General features: G+C 35.6%; 1 protein-coding gene across 2 annotated transcripts; it reads right to left on the reverse strand.

Moving 5' to 3' along the window:
* Nucleotides 1-553: 553 nt before the first annotated feature.
* On the reverse strand, nt 554-19,180 carry atxn7l1 (ataxin 7-like 1). 2 transcript variants are annotated; one of them, XM_056456170.1, is made up of 12 exons: nt 19,101-19,180; nt 18,584-18,653; nt 16,889-16,981; nt 12,614-12,675; nt 10,900-11,083; nt 10,277-10,710; nt 8,013-8,095; nt 7,676-7,920; nt 5,219-5,411; nt 3,573-3,694; nt 1,775-2,267; nt 554-1,250 (listed from the first exon to the last, which is right to left on the reverse strand). In XM_056456170.1, the coding sequence occupies exons 4-12, from the start codon at nt 12,627-12,629 to the stop codon at nt 1,233-1,235; spliced, it is 1,788 nt and encodes a 595-aa protein (XP_056312145.1). In that variant the 5' UTR covers nt 12,630-12,675; nt 16,889-16,981; nt 18,584-18,653; nt 19,101-19,180; the 3' UTR covers nt 554-1,232. The 2 variants fall into 2 exon arrangements, with proteins under 2 accessions (XP_056312145.1, XP_056312146.1); XM_056456171.1 differs by lacking the exon at nt 18,584-18,653 and having other exon boundaries at nt 19,101-19,177.
* Between the last annotated feature and the right edge of the window lie 4,909 nt (nt 19,181-24,089).

Consider the following 24,089-nt stretch of genomic DNA (forward strand, 5'->3'; position numbering starts at 1 on the left):
TTTGAGAAGGTCTTCATTTTTGATGGTTGAACACTTAAAGGTGCACAAATGACCTAAGGACATCTATAAGACATCTTCAAATGCAAATGAGCTGTTGCCTCCACCCCCTTTCCAGAAGAGGGCGGAGGCAACTGCTCATTTGCATTTAAAGTGACACAAAAAAAAATCACTGTTTTATTTTGTTTGCTTTGAGAAGGTCTTCATTTTTGATGGTTGAGCACTTAAAGGTGCACAAATGACCAAAAGACATCTTTAAAAACAAACTAAATTGGCAACAGACTCGACTGACTGCCAATACTGGCTCACAGCAATGTACCTTTCCTCTAGAAGAGGCTGAAATCCTCTGGGTACATCCAAATTTCAGTTACTGTTCCTTTAAAAAAATTAAATAATAATTATAATAATCTGAGAGTATAAATGGACCAAGCGAAAGACGCTCTATAAAGATACACACATGTATGACTACGGAAGATAGAAATCACTAAATCCTTTAACCTCTGAGAGATACTAACAATAAATACAAAATAAAATAAAACAATTATAATAAAAGATATGTACACACATTTCCAACAATAATACTTTTTTTTTAAATGGCATACAAATATACTTCTGCTCAACGTGTGAAGCACTAATCGGGTCTGTTAGAAAAATTAATAAAGAACGATAAATTATTATACAAAATTCATCAGTCGCTTTACAACAGGCGTGCGAGTCCTGACGTCTGAATCCACGCAAGAAATACTCAAAAACCTGAATTCATCCCATTTAGAAAAATACGACTTGCCAAAAAAAAAAGCGTCTGTAAAATATTCCCTTAATTGAAACGTTTAAATTCCCCTCCTATTGTCTAGGCATGAATTTAAGTGCACTTCAGATCGACACGGCTGAGTCTGAAGAAGGGTTTCCCTCCGTATTTACAAAATAAAACTTAATATGTGCATCGCTGAATGTCTGAAACAGGTCGTGTGCTGGTTAAAAATCGGAAACTGAAGGTCTTGAAACATCGTCATTTCAAAGCAACTCTCAGATGAAGCTTTTTTTTGTGTTTTTATTTTCCTAACAGGAAGGGATAGGAAGAAGCCCTGTAGGGAAAGTGAACGAATATGCGGAGACTCAACCGTAGCGGGACAGAGGCAGCGGTGGATAAAGGCAGGACAGACACAGTGCTGGAGTCCCATCAGGAACCACTGGACATCCAGGAGCTTCCAGCGTCACCACAGATTTGCACTGCATCAGTGAGGGACCCTAGCCTGCAAAAGAGATGTTTAGAGCACTTGCATGAATTTGTCTTAAATGCATTTCATTTTCATACCGTATAAGTTTTGCTTACGGTTTCCTGGTTTAGTGTTGACACTATGTGAATAAAATGACAAAAAAAGTGAATAAACAATTCCAAGTTGACCTGCAAACTGTGCATTGCAGGCATGCTTAGAAATTGCAGGCATGCGCAGTAACTTGTGATTGTTTTTGCACTACTTATTTTGTCCACAAGGTGTCAACACTAAAGGAGAAGGAAGAAACGAACTACTGAAGACAGCAAAAACAGCCCGTTATCAAATAGATTATACTTCGAAAGGATGTTCCCTAGACTTTAATAACTATTATTGGTTAATTAACTAATCTGTGGTCACGTAAAGTAAAATAATTCACAACAAAAAAAATAAATAACTTTTTAAAAATATGATTATATTGATCAGTAGAGTGTTTTCAGTGGATAAAACACAATAATATTTCAAACATGCATGCATTTGTTAATATAAACTCCCATCTGTACCTGTCTGCTCAGGGTGTTTTGTGGCGTTTCTGCGACCGCAGCTAGTAAAACGCTGCTGCTCTTCCTGAATATCCCATCCAGTGCAGATTTGGTGGTTTTGCTGGGTTTGTCGCTGCCGGTGCTCGACCCCGAACTCTTCCTCTTCCTCCCATCAGAGCCTCCAGATGGCATAACACTGAGAGACGGGATGCCTGCGGGATCCTGCACTCGTTTGGCCCTCGAACTCAGAGCTGCCGTCCCGTTACTGATGTGCGCTGGAAAATCATAGCTGTTCCCGTTCTTCCGCTTTTTGGGTGTTTCCGCTGAGGCTTTCTGGTTTTTGGCCGGTTTTTTCCTCTGCTGTCGGGGTCCCGGTTCGGGGTCCCGAATACAGAAAACGCCAGCGCCGTTGTGAGAAAAAGAAAGCATGGAGACGCCGTCCAGAGGAGCTGAGAGAAACGCTGAGCTCAGAGGAGAGACTTCAGACGCACTTTCCACCGCTAGAGGGACTTTCCTGAAACAAAACAGGATTTGACATTATTTCCTAGATTATTTTTTCTTCTGGAGAAAGTCTTTTTTGTTTTATTTTGACTAGAATAAAAGCGGTTTTTATTTTATTTTTATTTTAAGGTCAATATTATTAGCCCCTTTAAGCAATATTTATTTTGGTTTGTCTACAGAACAAACCACTGTTATACAATGACTTGCCTAATTTCACATCAAATTTTTTTGTTGACTCAAATTAAGTTTTCTAGTCATTTCAACTTACATCAATCAAACTGACTGAAGATGTTAAGTATATATGTTTTTTATAATTATAATTTATTTTTTATATTATTTTGAATATTATTGTATTTTTTATATATAATTTTATTTATGTCTTTTATGGCAAATTACAGTAAAAAAGATTTAGATTTAGTATAGATAGTGTCAACTTAAGCACATACAATGTGGGGAAAAAATGTGGAAAAAAAAATACCAACAAATAAAAAGGTAAAATGCGTTGCTTTGGAGAGGTTGAGATATATCAATAATGACAAATTGGAGATATCTGATAAAACATGCGGACAGTCATTAGAACACCTTAATGCGTTGGAACAAATGCAAGCGTAACCAATGACCCGTCAATAACATAGTAATTAAAGATTGAGTGTAATTGATATTCACTATTCATAATCTATAATGTTTTTTATGATATGCCCAAACTATTATTTGACAATAAAACTACAGTCAGGATAAGGTATTTTTCTGGTAATAGAAGAACAGTGTTACTTTATACTTGCTTTTATTTCTGCATTACCTGACCAGCTAAATGATATTTTGCTTTCATGTGCATTTGTCCCTCTGTGTTCTGTTGTTGGGTTGTTCTGTCATAGGTTAGGGTTTTCATGTATTGTATTGTATATGTATTATTACTGTTTTGGATTGTATCTTTTTTCTTTTCTTCTAGATTTTGTTGTAGTTTAATAAAATGCAAAAAGCACACAAATAAACGTTAAGAAATAAAAAGGTAAATAATAATGTGGCTTAACAAAAACTCTACAATACACTCTACTTTGCACTTAGGACAGAAAAAAAAATCAATTTGCTGGAACAAGGACTTGGTATATATTTGACAATAAAACAAGTGGGTCCCAAATTTTCTTAAACTGGTTAGATGAACCTCTAGACAACAGAACACCACCCTTAATTAACCTGGTTAAGCCTTTAAATGTCACTTTAAGCTGAATACTAGTATCTTGAAAAATATCTAGTCAAATATTATGTGCTGTCATCATGGCTAAGCTAAAAGAAATCAGTGTGTGTGTGTGTTCTGCACCTCCACATCAGAGAGTTGACGTGTTTCTCCACCATGCAGTGAAGAGCCAGCCTCACCCGATCCCACCGTCTGTCAAACACGTAATGACCCCGTCCCATCAGCCGACTGCTGAACGCACAGCACTAGAGCAACACAGGACATTAATCAGGACACACTTCATACTCTTCAATGGACTCTTTATCCTAGACTCTTCTTGGTGTTGCCATTAATCATTTGTTCATGCGATACTTCATATTGTACATTAAAAATAGGAGGATGGAAACACAGCTAATGGATTTATTAAGGCATTTTTACAAACACTGTAAGTCAGAGCAGTCTGAAGGGAAATTTCACTTAACCCAAACCATAAGCAACCAACACAAACCATTTTGACTCAGTATATAACGATATACAGGAGCAGTATCACACGAGTAGCAGTGCGATAAGGCTGTATATCGGCTCTGGTGGGAGGTGTGCGTTGCCTTAGTGTCCCACCAGTGCTGATTTACAGCCATATCGCACTGCTAGAAGTGTGATTTTGCATTCATACAACAGTTCGACGGCACAATCGTGTATATAAAAAAGAAAATCAAACACGGAGAGTCTCGAAAACCCTTTTGTATAAGGAACTACTTTCTTCCGCCATTCATTCACATCTGCAGCTGACGTCAGAACAGCAGAAACTATTGCTCATTTACCAACGTCACTTTAGAGCTAGTGTTTGAATGATTCTCTAGCGTAATGTCTAAAGTGATGACAAAACAGGTGATCGTGCTCACATTTTAAGATTATAAGGCTGAACAGCATGAAATGCCATCAGTCTACAGAGATTTCCCAGTATTTCTCTGTAGCAAACGGGAGATCTCAATAATTAACCCTGAAAAAGCCAAGCAAAGCAAACACTAACAGATTACTATGGTATAAATACAGCACTACAAAATACAAAAGACAGAGATCAACTTATGTCATTTACCTGTTCTGAAATGAGTTGTTCAGCTGGAGTTTGAAATGTACGCTAAAAAAATGCTGTTTTCCTCCCCTAAGGGATTATTATGCAGCCTCTGTCGCCATCTTGTGGCAGAACATCAACCGTCTTTGCTCTGCTCAGTATGATAGGCTGACGGCCACCAATGTGGTCAATCTCCGAAATAATAAATATTTAAAATAGGCACTGTGCTTATAAATAAACTGCATTGTTGCAATCTAAACAACTACATTCTCGTCTAATAAGCCTCAAGAGTACACCATGTTGTCCAACAGCTGCAATATTTGTCAAACTGTAGTGAGCTTATTGATCTGCTGTCACTCTATGAGGGCGGAGTAATACACAAGGGTGAAGAGGCTGTAAGAGTGCTGATATTACCTTAATATCTCACGACTATCAGCCAATCAGATTCGAGAAACACACAGAACTGTTGTATAAATACATATATTACATCCTATTTCAATATAAAATAGTCAAAAGCGCTTAAAGTTTAAAAAGCAAACGAATTCTCTTGGCTTATGGTGCATGTTGAAAGCGAGGGTGTGAATATACATGTTGGTAAATAAATACACAAATGCAGAGTCTATTTCTGACTATGACTAGTAGTTTTGAACTCCAGGAGGAGTTGAAGTCAGAAATATTAATGTAGTACAGGGGTGAATAGTGTTTTAGCTTAGCTCACGCTCATAGCTCGAGGGTGGTGTGGTGAATAATGGCACAGCAGCTTCTCAGACTCCTCAAATGGCTCGATTTCTCCTTCATCACTGGACAGACGTGTGTCGACGCTGGGTTTCTGCCAGCTGGGCACTGGTTCTGGAGGAGGAGGAGCAGGTGCTGAGCTCAAAACCATTGCACCGGCACCACCACCACACACTCTGAGGAACAAAACAAAGCATGCAACATTTATTTATTTATGCGCAATCTTACTTTATTTGAAATCTATTCGATATTTAGGCAGAAAAACAGCACTATGGGGCCGATCACACCGAACACGCTTTTCTGCGTGACTCGCATTGTAACCATTGCTGCGCCTCGTATTTTTGCCATTGATAACAAGTCAACTCTGAATGGAAAAGCGTGTTAATTTACTCGCATCAGTTTCATTCTCCAATCAAATGAAAGCAGAGGCGGGGTTTCCGTTGAGGTGACAGCAGTGTTTGTGAGACAACTACGAAGACTTGTGAAGTCAGTGGAGAGACTTGTGGTTGATGTTTTGAGTTATCCAGAGCTGTATGACTCCCGAATCGTGAATATCACAATATTATTAAATATTAAAATTATACCAATGTCAAAAGCAACACTCGCGCACAATACACAGCTGATTCAGTCATTGCTTAGCGACATAAAAAGCACACCGTGCTTCTTTGTGTGGTGCGCCTTGCATTTTTGGAACGGAAAGGCGCGTTCGGTGTGATCATCCCCTAAGTGAAATGAATCCTACGACCCTTTCATAAAACATCTAGGCTTTTCTACTTGTGTTATTTACAGTATAACATCTTAAATCCAGTGTTTAAAACATGCAACATCTCTTTCTTCATTTGCAATCTTTCATTTAGTTTTTTAGGCAGGCTAAGAGAAAACAGGCAATCAAACAAACTACCCACAACCGTCAGACTTGCAAAAGAAAAACCAAAAAACAATGCATATTCAGCACAATTCTTCTGCAAAAGGCTGCCAAGTAATAAAGAATCACTTACACGACCCTTTCATAAAACATCTAGGTTTTTCTAATTGTATGTTATATAGAACATTTTTAATCCAGTGATTAAAACATGAAACATTTCTTTCTTAATTTGCAATATTTCGTTTAGATTTTTTAGGCAGAAAAACAAAACTAAAAGAAAACAGACAATCAAACAAACCCCCATAACATGATAGACTTACTAAAAAAGCAAAGAACAACTGTATGTATTGACCTTATTCTTCGATGCGGAAGTGCGCTCGTTTTTGCGATTGTTTTAGAACTTCCGACTCAGCTGCCAATGGGAGAAATGACTAGGAATAATAAACGGCAGAAAACGGTAGAACTACTGGCTCCACACGCAAGAGTTTTCATGACAATACAGACAAAGTAGAATAATATAATAAGAAAAGATCAGTTTGCAACATCAAGCAGCAAACCGAGCTGTTTTTAACGTCTAAAAATGAATGGACGTGAATGAGAGCGGAAGTCTCGAGCCAAAAAGATTCCAATGGCTGCCCCCGCTCGTACGTGAAGAATAAGGTGAATATTCAAGCACAATTCTTCTGCTAAAGTTGGAAAAGGTTGCCAAGTAGTAAAGAATTAAAGTCTCATATGTACCTTTCATAAAATATCCAAGTTTTTCTAATTGTATGCGTTATACATAACATCTTTAATCAAGTTTAAAACATGCAACATTTGTCTTTTTTATTTTCCATTTAATATTATCATTTCAGTTCAGTTTTAAATTCAGTTATAAAATAAAAATGTTTTAGGCCTTTTCATTCAAATGTTTTCTGATTTTTGTTGTTATAATTATTGATTTTACCATTTATTACACAGCCAATAATATTTATTCATATTTTAAACTAGCTTTTGGCTTACAATTTTCAAAAATGTTTTTTTTTTTTATGTATTTTGTTATTTTATTTATTTTATCTTCCATTTAGCTTTAATTTATTTTTATTTAAGTATTTATATTTACTAACAGGAGTTTACAGTAGTTTTTTGTCAAATTTTTCATTTTTACCATATAGTTTTATTTAAATTGCAAATTTGTATTGTTTGCTAATACTGTATAAACTAATATAGCTAATTTCAGTTTAATTGAAATATTAGCACTTAGTTCTACCAAATTCAACCAAACAATACAAATTTATTATATATATATATATATATATATATATATATATATATATATATATATATATATATATATATATATATATATATATATATAAATAATGGACAAAAATGAACTACAAAATGACTAAAACTTCACTATTAAAATGAAAACATAAAATAGAAAACTATTCCTATTATTTATAAACTTTTTTTACAAAAGTTACACAAAATTTCTCTGATTTTAATGACCATTCATTTGTTCTTCCAATTTAAAAATAAAACTGAATATATTTAAAAATGCACATACTTCTCTTTACAAGTCTCAGTACGTACTTGTGCAAGTGTGAATTGGCCATCCGCAGTTTGAGGGTGGGCGTAGTCTTGCCATTGGTGCAGCTTGCTGATAGGCTGGCTGCTTCGTCATGTGACGGTGTGACCTGCACTGATTGGCTGCCTGCTTGAACATCTTTTTTCGGCCCCGTCTCCTTCTCTTTCGCCCGTCCTTTATGCTCCGCCAAGAGTATGTCGAAATCTTTCCTTCGCCCCAGGACCGCTCTCCGGTGGGTCAGAGAGTGAGTCTGTAACACAATCCATCGAACACATTGTATAATTGCATGTAAAAGTCAATGTATGATGATTAAATGATGCATTAATGAGGGACGATACCAACCTTACAGGTTAAAGATCGAGTGCAAGGCCGCTTTGTCTCTGGGTCCAAAACCCCACAGTGTTTATTAGGATCAAACACTCGCCCTGGGTGACAAAATAAAAAAAATCATACTTCATATTTGGCTGAAAATAAGACATGTATAAAGTAAATACCTCATCAATAAGCTACTCATATATGATAAATAATAAAGGTTGTTATGAATATTTTTTATTATAATTCATATACAACATTGTGAACATGCATCTAATAAAATTCTATAGGTATAAATTAATGAAATTATTCATTCATTTTTCTTCGGCTTCCAATTCATCTTTATTTCTGTAGCGCTTTTACAATGTAGATTGTGTCAAAGCAGCTTAACATAGAAGTTCTAGTAAACTGAAACTGTGTCAGTCCAGTATTCAGAGTTGAAGTTCAGTTCAGTTCAGTTCAGTTCAGTTCAGTTTAGTTTAGTTTAGTTTAGTTTAGTTTAGTTCAGTTCAGTGTGGTTTGATTTTCACTGCTGAAAGTCCAAACACTGAAGAGCAAATCCATCGATGCGCAGCTCCACGAGTCCCAAACCAAGCAAGCCAGTGGTGAGGAACAAACTTCACCAATTGACGAAAGTGAAAGAAAAAAAACCTTGAAAGAAACCAGGCTCAATTGAACACGACCATTTCTCCTCGGGTCAAACTTCTTGTGCAGAGCTGCAGTCTAGGCTAACCACTGAGCCACCATGTCACCCCTAATTTACTATTAATTTAATTATTTATTCTTTTCAATAATAAAAATTTTTATTTATATATCCTTAAACACACATACACACACACACACACACGCATGTATCTATTAATATATAGTTTTAAATATATTATACACACATGAAGTACATGTATATACAATAAAATTTAATACAAAATCATTCGTTCATTCATTTTCCTTTGGCTTAGTCTCTATTTCAGAGGTCGCCACAGAGGAATGGAACACCAACTATTCTAGCATATGCAGCATATATTTTACATAGCGGTTGCCCTTCCAGCCGTAACAGAGCACTGGGAAACACCCATACACACTCATTTACACACACTAAATGCAAAATTAATAAAAATAATAATTTACAGTCTTTTTTAAATTTACTTATTCAATTATTAAATATAAATTAAATTATTAAATGAAGTTTAACAATAATTCTATTAATATTTAAAGTTAAAATTACCCAAAACATATTTCTCATTAACATATTTTTCATTTCCATTTAGTTTACCCTGATGAGCTAAAACTAAATAAATAATAGAAATATTGAAATATTTATTTTCTTCCTATTTTTGTCTTTTTGCTCTATTGCTACTGACTGTACTTCATGCATTTGCTAATCTGTCCTTTTAGTTTTCCTCAATAAAAAGAAAAATAAATAAATATTTATACAACAAAATGACCTAAACATGCACTAAATCAGAAAATATACAAATAAATTTAAAATATGAATATAATTACAATAGTATCTCATGCATCATACAATAACACCAAATGTCAGATGAACCTGTTATTATTATTCGCTGAATATCCCCTAACTGGGTGCTCCGGTTTCCCCCACAGTCCAATCACATGCGCTATAGGGGAACTGAATAAACTAAATTGGCTGTAGTGTATGTGTGTGAATGTGAGAGTGTATGGGAGTTTCCCAGCACTGGGTTGCAGTTGGAAGGGCATCCACTGCGTAAAACATATGCTGGAATAGTTGGCGGTTCATTCCGCTGTGGTGACCCCAGATGAATAAAGGGACTACGCCGAAGGAAGATGAATAAATGAATATCCCCAAGTCATTATTTCTTAAGTTTTTCTTGTCATTTCGTATGCGCCCTATCTAGACAGCAAGGCTAGAAGCAGATTTCAGAGCCGAGCTTTTATCTTTGTGGCATTTTAAACACAATGGCGTCCAGCTCAAAGAAACACTCTGAGTGTCTGTGGTGCTGCTGGACGCAGAGCTGAGGATCTGGCAACCCAAAGCAGCCAATTACACAGCATAAATCAAAGCTCCAGTGGGGGCAAAAACTGAGTAAACAACATACGGAGAGAGACGAGTGACCATCCGCTCAAAACCAGTCCATACTGAACACAAACACCAGCTACAAATGAACATGAACATGTACTGTCATCATGCCAAAGACAAAAGGTTATTATTATTATATAGTTATTATTATTAATTATTATTACTATATATTATTATATAGCATTTATTATTATTAACTTACACCAAGACATAAAACAAAACAATTCCCACTCACCTGACAACCTCCGATGTTTCCCACCTTTGGCTCCATTCTGCTGCTTCTTGTCTGGAGAAGAAGGCGGGACTATTGTTCTGCGGTCCAATAGGGAAGGAGATGTAGAACTCGCAGGTCTTTTATCCAGTGGGGAGGTGGAGGGGGCGGGCCTTTTCTCCAGAGGCGACCGTGATGGGCTGGGCCGCCTATCAATCATGGATGGGGGCGTGACCGAGCGAGGCATCACAGGACCGCGGCCGTTCAGCAGTTTCTCCTGACTTTTCTGAGATGCTGGAGACGTCAAGGAGGATTTAAGAGGAGCGGAAGATGGAGAGGAAGACGTGGAGGAAAGAGAAGAAGCTGGAGACGCAGATGTGGAGTTCACTTTAATATTAGAGCCCTCCGATCTGCTGAAACACGGCATCTTCTCCAGACTCACCACCGGCAAAGACACGCTGGAGAAAAAACAGTCAACAGTAAACATGACAAGTTGTAGCTCTTCCCAACAGGGAAAACCAGCAACAATCAAGAACGCATGATTATATGCTGAAGTTATAATGGAAGTCATTTGGGCAAAAACAGCCCCCAACATAACGAAAGGGTGGTCAATTTTCCCCAAAATCCTGTAGGAGTGTTTCACGCACCAGGCTTTGGCTCGGGCTCCTTTGGGCGGGTAGACGGCCAGCGGGGCCCTGCTAAAGCGAGAGTGAGGGTAATCTCGAGGGACCCTGAAGGCCAGCGGCTCCCCGTCGCTCTGACCCACAGACAGCTTGGCCTTTACAGGAACCAGAGGCGTCCTGGAGCTGCTGGGCGAGCAGTGCCTCCGCTCTGTACATACACAGCAAAACACAATACTCACATGAGAAACATGCAGGACGATGCACTTTAAAACTGTCTGATCTATCATAATATGAAAGATCTGCTGGGGGAAAAAAATTGGATGGTGCAGCATTTATGAATTATTTTAAAATGTACAAAATCATATTATGAATGATTATGAATAAAACTAAAAATAAATTAATATATTATACACAAAAAATATGCAATATTATTTAATATATTTTAAATATTTATTCAAATATAATGATTTATAGATACAGTACGATAAAATAATAAAATATTTTAATATAAAATAATATATTATATAACAAATTATTTAAAAATTTAATTCAAATAAATTAAATAATTAAAATATATTAAATAAAATAATTTATTATATAATAAATTACTTTATTAATTCAATTAAAATGTTAATTCAAATATATTTAATTTATAGATACAGTATAATAAAATTACTTATAGACAGACAGACGGACAGACAGACGGATGGACGGACGGACGGACAGACAGACAGCAAAAAAATATAAAGAGGAGCATTTCAATTTATAGTAAACTGAAATAGCTGTACAGATAGATAGATAGATAGATAGATAGATAGATAGATAGATAGATAGATAGATAGATAGATAGATAGATAGATAGATAGATAGATAGATAGATAGATAGATATAATAAAAATAATAAAAAATAATAATAATTAATAAAACAATAATAAAAAAAATCAGTAGGACATTTTTGCCCTCTAATTCAAATCAGTTCCTGATTCAGTTCACTTAAACTGCAGTGGATTCATAGAAATGCATTAAATCTGCATTCAAAATAAGCATACCATTTTTTGCATTCAGAAAAAAAATCACTTCATAACACACCCATACTGGTTACACCTGGTTAGATCCTAGTTTACTATTTTACTATTTAAATACAGCACTAGTTACCGTGCTTTTACTGTGCTTTTACTGCATTTGCCTGCTTTTTAAACTTCAAAAAAAGGAGAAATTCTCACAAGTATTAAATTACAGAATCACACAAAAACATATGTAAATAAAACAAACTTTGCAGCATTAATGGCCTTCCGTCATTTTCATTCGTTCATTCATTTTCCTCTGGCTCAGTCCCTTTATTAATCAGGGGTCGCCACAGTGGAATGAACCGCCAACTATTCCAGCATATGTTTTACACAGCCGCAACCCAGTACTGTTTTAAAACTAAATCTACAGGGAGAACTTAAAAAAAAAAAATTATTTTAAGGAATTAATTAAACCTTTTAAATTAAAGTTTAAAGTTTTATTGAGATGGATTGTTGATGACTGTATGAGTTTTGGCCAGATTGGGTAGCAATTTATGAACAAAGGAAAATTAAGACCTGTTTAAAAAAAGACTTAAGACCTACAACACAATATTTCAGTAAATTTAAGACTTTTTAAGGCCTAAAATGAGAAGTTTTGAGATTTAAGAGATTTTAGGACTTTTTAAGACCCTGCAGAAACCCTGAATACATATTAATATATTAATTCTTACGATTCTTGCTGTGCATGGCTCTGGATGACTGGAGACGCTCCCGTCTACTCACTGTGAACAACCTGCAAACACACACACACACAAATCAGTGGCCTACAACATGTAATTGATGTGTCAAAACATGACACCAAGCCAGAATACCATACAGAAAAACACAGAAAAACTCCTTGTTTACCTTCAAAGTGAGTAATAATGATAATAAAAATAATAATAATGCAGGATCTGGCAGCTCATGAACCAGTCTTTGGCCTTCACACAGCATCACATCTGCCAAGAGCCACAAAAGCGCTCGCAGACTCCCAAAACAAAGCTGATTTCACTGAGGAGAAACCCCTCACTCGTAGCCGGATTTGACCACCGACCAAAAGACAGAAATAAATGACCCTTAACGCAAACATTCAGCATCAGCCACACGCTCTCCTATAACGTTGTGCATTCCCCCTGGGAAACAGAGAATAATTTCTGGCCATAGACACATAGTATAGCAATAGCCGTCATTTTTCTGGTCACCATGAGGAAAATGGCTCATATACCACACAGGATGAAGTATTTTGACAATGTGAAAATGCAGATTGCTTCCTGTGGGGGTTGGTTTAGGGGTAAGATTGGGGAATATGGAGAGAATATACAGCCTTTAAAGCAGAAACATCATTACTTCTAAGGGAAGTCCTCAAAAAGATAGGTATACAAGTGTGTTTGTGTAAGAGAGTGAGTGCGTGTCTCTCTTTCTCGCTCTTTGTGCGTGTGTGCATGTGTGTGTGGTCTGTCTGACAGGCTGCAGGAAGCTACAAGCAGCAGCTGATCTGCATTTGTTTACATCCGGACTGCGAGTGCAGAAAATGACCACTAGCTGTAGTGCTCACGACACACACACGCACACACACACACACACACATGCAAAACTGAAAACTAAGCAAACACGTGAGGCGTGATCAAAAGAAGCACTTACCCAGCCTGTCTGCTGGAGGGGATGAAAGAGAGAGAAAAAACAGAAAGCGAAAGAGTTTCTGTGCTGCGGCGCTTGAGTTGAATAGCTGCGAGTCTTTGACCCCTGTGCTGAACCTCGCAGCTGCCTGAAGGGAGACCAAAGAGAAAAACGCAGCTCTGGATGTTTTTTTTTTTTTTGGAGAAAACGCCGCCAGCAGGGGGCGAGAGTGAGGGTGATCTGCCAACAGGCCTACCATTAGCATTGCCTACCATTAGCCTTGCCTCCTGCCGCGCGAACACCTCTCCGTTCGTGAACACACATGGTCTGGGCACAAGACCAAAGGCAGATGTGTGCTGCTGAGCTCCAGCAAACTCAGGATAAAACCAAAGCAAACACGGTGAGCTGGAAAACCTCTGATGGAGGAGGACTCTGCCCTGGGGTGTGATGAATATGGTGTTGTTGTTGTTTTAAAGGAAAGCACATTTGTTTTTGTCTTGTTTGCATTTTAAATGCATTTACTTCAGAAGCAAAAGGAAAAAACTGGAAAATCTTGTTGTATTAAAAAAAAAGTATTTAATTCTTTTAAATTAAGCAAAATCTGATTTAATTTTGATGCTTTTTTAAAGAAAAAAACACTTATTTTGCTTAAAAAATATATTTGTACTGGAAAACAAGACAACTGTATGTATGAAAGAAAGGTTATGACTAGGACTTAACATTAACACACACCAACCCGCCAAATGCAGACAGATTTCAGCTGTGGTGGGTTAGACAGACACTCTCACTAGCCACTTTGGCTGGTTGAAAATTATATGTATATTATAGTTTTATTAAAAGCAAGGTTCGATAATAATCATGGCCTAATATTCGTACACATGTGATCTTAGAATCGAGAAGCAGCGCGACTGACAAAAATAATAGTGTTCGCGCCAGCAAAAGAAAGCAGGTGAATCCCGAATGAGAGGATAATCACTCCCGCTAACAGCTGGTGTGATGCGCGTGACTGTCTGAAATGTGCGCGCGCTCCCGTTTCCTTGCGTGAAGCAACCGTGCCTGGAAATGCAACCGATGTGATCGGTTCTCTTTCAAACAGACTAGACAAAAAGTGATGCTCATGCACCCACAGTCTTGCTGCTTTCAAATGCTCCAGTTTTGTCCTTTTAAGCAGCACCAGTTGCTTTTGCATTAACTATTCTTTGAGCAGATTATTCACTGGCCTAACGTTAACATGTGCGTGTGATCATCCTTTCATTATCACACACAGTATGTTTTCTCACTTGCTTTCTTTTGCTTACAGTTATTTTTGTTAATATGGTTTAATTATCATTTTTTTACACTAACATTGCTATAATGAGATTAATTCCCCATTTATGTGTTGTTAACTGGTGGTCTGGGACCTTAAGGCCGGACGGATTACTGTGCATATTTTAGATGCATGACAATAGTTATTTTTTTAAAGTCAATAGTTTTTTAAAGAAATGTTTTGTTAAATAAAAAGTGTAGTATACAGCTATATTTTGCTTGTTTTGACACATTATTTATAATTTGTGGCTAATAAATAATTATTTATTTATGTTGTGGTTACTTATGGTGTGGTTAGAGATAAATTTGGTAAATCCTTAATTTGAGTCATGAAAAGTCATGTGAAATAACCTGCGCTTGATTATTGATGTGCTTTTGAAACCCGATCCTGTCAGACACTGACAAACACAAGAGTGAAGTGCGAAAAAGCAAAGGAGAAGCCGGAAAAAAAGAGCACATTATTTTTCAGCAAACGTGAACAAACTGCCATGTTTTAATTTTTATCCTCACCTTTTGGACTAATATGAACTCTTATGAATATGAAGATTACAGACACAGATAAGAGGTTTTCACTGACCGTAGGCTATATTTTGTGTTGTTTGGAACATAATTAAGGACAAAATGTCTGCTGTGTGTAGTTTTTCAGGATGTAAGGGACTGTATGTGTTTATATATGTTCATTTATTTATTTAATATAATTACAGACGTTACAGTAGGCTGTCATTGATCTGCAGTTATAATCAACTCATGTTCATAGAAAAGTTAGTAATAAACATTTCTACACAAGTATTTATGTGTGTAAAGCATCTGTTTTGTAAGAAGTGCTTCTCATATGATATATGAGCGACCCGTACAGCTTTATTGTAGACATTTCCTCGAGCGAGAATGACGTAGACTGAAACTTTGTCATACACCACGCCCACCAAAAGAGTACCCTTGGTAGTGAAAACGCAAGCCTGATAAAGGTGACCCGTACCGACCCAAACAGTACCGTACTGTACCAGTCAGTGGAAACGAGCCACAAAAGATCCTCAAAAAATTAGACATCATGCAGAGATCCAAAGAAATGTAAAAATAAATGAGATTGCAACATAGCAGTTTGCCAAAGATTATAGAGTATTTCAATGTGGCCCATGAACATTTCCTGCTTGTTATCAAACTATTTCATAACTGTAGCAATTCAATCATAAGTTAATGTTAAAACAGCTATCACAACATTATTTATCAATATGTGGCTCTTTTTGGACTCTTGGAAGCTATAGAAATTAAAAAATGTACAACAGGACATACGTTGGGACCATTGTTTTTGTTTACATCCCTCAAAACGGTCTATAAAGCCTTTTCTAAAGCTTTGGAACTGCAAACCACAACGAAAGCCCTCAGTTACAAATAGTAAAATCATGGAAAAGTGGAGACCCTTCCCATTAGTGGCTGGCCAAACAAAATCACCCCAAATGAGCAGCGACAACTCATACAAGAGGTCACAAAAGACCCCACAACAACATCCAAAGAGTGTTCATGACTCCACCATAGGAAAGAGACTGGGTAATACAGCTACAATAACAAGCTAAACAATCTGGATACTGTTACTTGGATCCAGTCTGTTACTCTCACACACAATTCTGTAATTCTGATGACGTTCCCTACATTAAAACTGCATCTTAACACACTTTAGGTGTGAAACTGAGGTTTAAACGACTGTTCTGTGGGACGCAACACGTAAATAATGACGTAAACAGCAAATGACTGCATGATTTCTTCCTTACAGCAGTGATAACTTCTATTATATCCTCACAGCAGGTTATTTTCGCATATCAGCTGTGTATTTACATGCTTTAGGCATAGAATTAAGGGTTTTATTTAATTAGGAGTCCACTGAGACAAGCATAACTATTATTATTGAAGCTGATACTGTTTGCTTTTATTCGTTTTCATTATTTAATGAGATAAACAATTATGAAGGCAGACTGTACCTTGATGAAATTGTATATAATTGACGGATAACACACACACACACACACACACACATACATACACACACTTACCGTAATGAGTCAGGATGTCCTGAGGCTTATAGACTCTTTCGCAGACATGGCAGAAATCCTCATGGGCTGAGACGTGACCATACATGAGCATTTCTACAAGCCAAAAACCAAGCATTAATATTAGGGCTCCATGATATTGGAAAAATCAGACATTGCAATATTTGTTTAGCTGCAATATGAGTATAATTTCACTCAATTTTTACAGCAGAATCAACTCTTTTATTGATCAGTGTCTAAAACAACTTAACCCCTCCCATTTCACAGTCTACTCTGCTTTGATTGGTTAAATGGCTGTTCTCTGTTCTGCTCTGATTGGTCGGAAGGCTCTACTCTGATTGGTTAGATGGATCTACTCTGCTCTGGTTAGATGGCTCTACTCTGTTTTTCTCTGATTGGTCAGATGGCTCTACTCTGATTAGTTAGATGGATCTACTCTGCTCTGATTGGTTAAATGGCTCTGTTCTGCTCTGATTGGTCAAAAGGCTCTACTCTGATTGGTCAGATGGATCTACTCTACTCTGATTAGTTAGATGACTCTGTTCTGCTCTGATTGGTCATAAGGCTCTACTCTGCTCTGATTGGTTAGATGTCTCTACTCTGTTCTGCTCTGATTGGTTAGATGGCTCTACTTTGTTCTGCTCTGATTGGTTACAAGCCTCAACTTTACTCCACTCTGATAGATCAGAAGGCTCTACTTTACTCTGATTGGTCAGATGGCTCTTCTCTGTTCTGCTCTGATTGGTCAGAAGGCTCTACTCTGGTTGGTCAGAAGGCTCTACTTTACTCTGATTGGTCAGATGGCTCTTTGTTCTGCTCTGATTGGTCAGAAGGCTATACTCTACTCCGCTGTGATTGGTCAGAAGGCTCTATTCTGGTTGGTCAGAAGGGCCTACTTTACTCTGATTGGTCAGATGGCTCTTCTATGTTCTGCTCTGATTGGTCAGAAGGCCCTACTTTACTCTGCTTGGTCAGATGTCTCTTCTAAATTCTGCTCTGATTGGTCAGAAGGCCCTACTTTACTCTGCTTGGTCAGATGTCTCTTCTAAATTCTGCTCTGATTGGCTCAGAAGGCTCTACTATGCTCTAATTGGTTATATGGCTATACTCTGCTCTGATTAGTTAGAAACCTCAATTCTTGATTGATTATTTTTATTATTATTAATAAATAAACATAATTTATGTAAAAAAAAATCCAATTATACAAATATAAAAAATAAAGATTAATAAAGTCTTAAGGTAAATAAAATATTCACAATACTTTGTAATATTATGGAATAAAATAGTAACAATATTATAAATATTTATATTATAAATAAAATGTGATTTTATATATGTAATATAAAATATATACAATTAAATTAAGTACTTGTTTTATAGCTGTAATAGTTTTATTTTACTAAAATAAATAATACAATCTTTAAATGACACCTGACAATATTTCTATTCATCAAACAACATTTATCTGGCTGCATAAAAACAACAACAATAATAATAATAATAATAATAACAACATCTAGCAAATGATCAAGCATGTTAAATCAGCTGCTAAAATGTTGGTATCCTGACATTACCACAAAAAAAACTAGTGTAGGTGTAAACAGTGATTAATCCAGTATGAACACTGACAACAATAATAACATGATGACAGAGAAGAAACGCCCACACACACACACACACACACACACACACACACACCTGCAGGACTGAGTTTGACCACCTCTGTATCACTTCAAGAGCTTCTTCTCACCAGTTTCACAGCAAAAATCTGAAAACATCACACACACACACACACACACACACACACACACACACACACACAACAAAATCAACATTAAAACACACTGTAACCAAACAGTTAACTAGCACTCACAGTTACAGAGACTGGTAGCTAGATGGCTGTCTAGATCCAGCAATGCAACACACACGCACACACTAACACACAAACATACACAAATACACACACACACACGCGCGCACACACAATATGTAAACTTATACACACTCGTCTCCTGGCGCACTAACATTCGCGCGTTCTCGTGTAAACTAGAGAAGTGCATGACAGCTGTCAATCATTCGTGACGTGCGCTGATATGAATGCATGCGTGTTTACGGCGCGTTGTTTATGCAGATGCACGGAGGCACGGATGCGTCTGAAAGCCTGGCGTTTTGGAGTGTCGTACCGGAGCGGAACCGAGTGCTGAACGGGACTTACGGTGTGTGTTTTGGCTCCCGTGTTTTGCTCCGGTGTGAGCGCACGGCGGTACTGCGTCGCCATTGCTCTTCCTTCTTCCTTCACAGACAGCGAGACGAGCGAGCGAGAGAAACATATGACGACATCTTCGGCGGAGCTCGGCTGCGTTCGGCTGCAGGCGACGGAAAGGCGAAAGGTTGAACGTGCACGACGTGTAATATTTATAATTTTTAAATAGCGAACACGTCATGACTATTATTCATTCATTCATTTTCCTTCGGCTTATTCCCCTTATTTATCAGGGGTCGCCACAACGGAATGAACTGCCAACTACACTATGCGTATGTTTTTCGCACCAGATGCCCTTGGGAAATTATTATTTTTATTATTAGTAGTTGTATTATTGTTGTAATAATAATAATAATAATAATAATAATAATAATAATAATTAGTAGTAGTAGTAGTAGCATAATTCTGATTAAATAGTTAATATGTTAATAATAATTGCATATTATGATCATAATTATTATAGGGATAGTTCGCCTACAAATAAAAAAACATTATTGAGTTTTTTTCCAGTTGTAAACAAAAGAAGATATTTTGAAAAATGCTAAAAACCAGTACCTTCCATTGTAGAAAAAAAACAAATACTATCGAAGTCAATGGACACAGGTTTTCAGCATTTTTCAAAGTATCTTCTTTTTGTTTTCAACAGAAGGTAGAAACTCAACCCTCAACTCAATGCATTGTCAATAGAAGAGGTGATGGTAATGTTAATTGCGTGTTATTGTGTCAATACTTACACTATTAAAAACCTTATCATAGATATTAACTTTGACATGGTTATAGGTTAAGTTTCCTTATAATTCAGCCGTAAAATTGTATTATTGTGTGTATATAAATATATATGATTTATGACAGATAATTCTGGTTTCGTTTCTCAAGCAGCCCGTAATACGAAAGTAAAAATTTCATTGTTACCAACAGGTGGCGCTGTAGTGCAATAAATACATTACCGGCGCGGTCAGAATCATGTCAGGAAAAAGGACAGTCTGATTGATAGATCGATAGATAAATAAATAGATCATTTATATATTAATATGTATAATAATAATATTTTACTTCTATAAAGTTATTTTTTTACATTAATTATTCAAAACGTTGGCTATCAAAACAGTTTCTTAGGGCAAAATGAATAAAAAAAACGTCTGAAACAAACATGTGAGATTAAAAGAGTCTAGACTTGATTATTCAGGAGTCAAAACAGCTGTCAGACATTAAACTGTAGCAAAATTCATTTTGAAAACGATACGGAAGTGTGTTAAATGACAATGTACAGTAGCCTGTGTCTGCGTTTCAGTTGTCATTTTTCAAGACGTGTGCAATATTTGATGCATTTTGATATTTTAATCCTTTCTATGTTGCAAAAGTGAAATATATATATATATATATATATATATATATATATATATATATATATATATATATATATATATATATATATATATATATATATATATATACAGTTGAAGTCAGAATTATTAGCCCCCCTTTTTATTTTTTCCCCAATTTCTGTTTAACTTAGATTTTTTCAACACATTTCTAATCATAATAGTTTAAATAACTCATTTCTAATAACTGATTTATTAAATAATATTTGACTAGATATTTTTCAAGACACTTCTATACAGCTTAAAGTGACATTTAAAGGCTTAAGGCTAGGTTGATTAGGTTAACTAGGCAGGTTAGGGTAATTAGGCAAGGTATTGTATACTGATGGTTTGTTCTGTAGACTATCGAAAATAAATATAGCTTAAAGGGGCTAATAATTTTTACCTTAAAATGGTGTTTATAAAATTAAAAACTGCTTTTATTTTAGCCAAAATAAAACAAATAAGACTCTCCAGAAGAAAAAATATTATCAGACATACTGTGAAAATTTCTTTGCTTTGTTAAACATAATTTGGGAAATATTTAAAAAAGAAAAAACAATTCAAAGAGGGGCTAATAATTCTGACTATATATATATATATATAATAACTAATTAAAAATAAACTAATACGCAAACAATTAGACGTGTGTACTGTGCAAGCAGATTTTTTTTTTTTATTTAATTGTAAATTGCACTAAATGCATTTAGACTTACATTTAGACTTTTCCTCATAACACTGTGAGATGTTTGTAGCAACATTTGGAGTGCATTTATAAATGCATTCCAAGCCAATGATACAGCTGTAAAGATGAGAAGGCGAGTTAAATGTCTATTAATTTTTGCATATAAATAAGAATTTTGCTACCATTTCTTCTTGTACGGAATACACACATCAAATTCAGCGTGTGTATTACATTTTCAATTTAATTTTGCAACTTATAAAGCATTAAAACTAGTGTTCGATTTACATATTGAAACTATGGTCGGGGAAAAATGCAAATAATTTCATTTAAATTTTCCACCAAAACTTTGCATGTCTTGGAAAATGCTAATTGAATTACATTATTAATAATTTTCACTAATTCACATTAATTTTTCATCAACTTTCATTTTCATATGCACCAAACTTTGCATTATATTTCCAATTATATTTTGCAAGTCATGACTTTGGCCAGACAGAATCTACGGACATTTTCTGCGGAAAATCTTGTCAAAAATCTGCAGATTTATGCGGAATGATTTTGGGAATATTGTAACTAAAAACTTAATATATGAAATTAAAAAAAATAAGACCTTTTTTAACTTTTATTCAATGTTTACAATGCAAATCCAATTAGATCCAATTATTCGGTAAATAAAACAAGTCATATAATAAATCTACTTAAAGAAATGTACACACATTTACACAAGTAAATAAACAGACTTAATGATGGGCTAAAAATCTGCGGATTTCTGCACGTACAGATTCCTAGTCATGAGGCATTACAATATGAATGCAATTTACATGTTCAAACTGTGTGTGGAAATGGCAAACGTAGTATATATAATTAAACTTTATTTTTGCACTAAACATTGCACATACTACCGAAAGTTTGAGGTTGTTTTATTTATTTATTTTTAATCAGGGCAGCGTTTATTAAATGTAAAAAAAAAGTCAAATATTTATTAAAATGTTAAATAACTGCTTTCTTATTGTATGTAGTTTTAAATGAAATTACTACTCCAGTTATTATTGCTTTTATTACTATTACCAAAAATAATAATCATATTAATAATAACAATAATAAGTAACATTAGAGTGATTTCTGAAGGATCATGTGACTCTGAAGACTGGAGTAATGAAGCTGAAAATGCCTCTTTAAAATCACTGGAATAACTTATGAAATTAAATGATGAACTTCTTTTGAACAGTTATTTTATACTGCAATAACATTTCACAATGTTATAATCTGTACTGTATTTGTGATGGAATAAATGCAGCCTCGGTGAGCAGGAGAAGCTTATTTTAACACCTTAAAATCCCTACCGAGCCCAAATGTTTGACCAGTAGTGAATGTCTTGGAAAATGCTGATTAAAATACAGAAATGCGTTGCTATTTTACATCATCATGTTGCGTGTTACATCTCAAAATGATTTTCTCTACTCATTTGCTTGCATGCAGATAATGTTCTGTTTGTTCTTCTGACAACCGCGGAGTCACAGGATGAGCGAGCAAAACAAAAGCACTATTATAACCGAAGGACACCCAGATTTATTTGAGCGAGAAATCAAGCCCAGAAGCACAAACCAAGACATGCCATGCTTAGATTGCTATTCAAACACAACCGAGTGCGCTTCACAGTCATTTTTATTCATCTAAACATGACATTTTAGAGGCAGCAGAACAAGAGCGGGAAATAAAACACAACAAAAAATGACCAAATCAAAACTCCAGCACCACCACAAACCTGTAGGATGCTTAATACTGCATATAAAAGACAAGATGACAATATAAACGCAAAACAAACGTGAAGACGATATCATTTTCAATGCAATACACATGAAAAAATACTTTATAGTGTAAACAATTCTATTAGGGATTCTCCGATCGATCCGCCGGAGATCGGTATCGGCCGATAATCACATTTTCTGACTCGATCGGTACTCACTTATCCGACCGATCACATGAAATGATCCTAAGTGTTATTTACGGGTTTACAAGCAGAGGAAGATGCATTTTAACTTCTTATGCATCAAAAAATGCACTCCAATTTTTTTCTTCATTGAGGCATGTTGAACTATTCTTCCATCATTTGCAAAGCTTCCACATTGCATTCTCTATGGCAGTGTTTCCCAACCCTGTTCCTGGAGGCACACCAACAGTACATATTTTGGATGTCTCCATTATCTGACACATTCATTTCAGGTTTTGGAGTCTCTTCTGATGTTATGATAAGATGATTCAGGTGTGTTTGATTAGGGAGAGCTTGAAAATGTGGACTGTTGGTGTGCCTTCAGGAACAGGGTTGGAAAACACTGCTCTATGGAGCTAAAAATATGCCAAAACAATCTGAATTTGAATTGTGTTAATTATTTGAATTATTGACAACTGTAATTTAATAAATCAGAATTTTTATATGCTATTACATTTTTTTTTAATTTGAATTTCTTAATTTGAATTTGAATTTCTTAATTTGATGATCGTCTTCTCTTCCCTGTTGATGACCCCTGACCTACTTTTTTTTTTTTTTTTTTGAGTTTCACGATCTGAATTTCTGGTTTTAAATTTTACAATATTGAATTTGATGTTCTGAATTTCTTCATCTTGAAAACTTGAAACATTTTTTACAAGCTGGATATCTGCAGTCTATGAATTCAGAACACAAAAAATCTGAAGTTTGAAAATACGTCTATAAAAAAATCAGCCTTGAAAAATTCAGTTGTCTTAAATTTCAGATGTTCAATATTCAAGTTATGAAATTCAAATTCAAATTAAGAAATTCAAATAAAAAATCTTTTTAACGGCATATAAAAATTCTGATTTATTAAATTACAATTGTCAGTAGTTTAAATTAGCAAAATTCAGATTGTTTTGGCA

Source organism: Danio aesculapii, chromosome 4 (genome assembly GCF_903798145.1).
Source record: "Danio aesculapii chromosome 4, fDanAes4.1, whole genome shotgun sequence".
Taxonomy (NCBI): domain Eukaryota; kingdom Metazoa; phylum Chordata; class Actinopteri; order Cypriniformes; family Danionidae; genus Danio; species Danio aesculapii.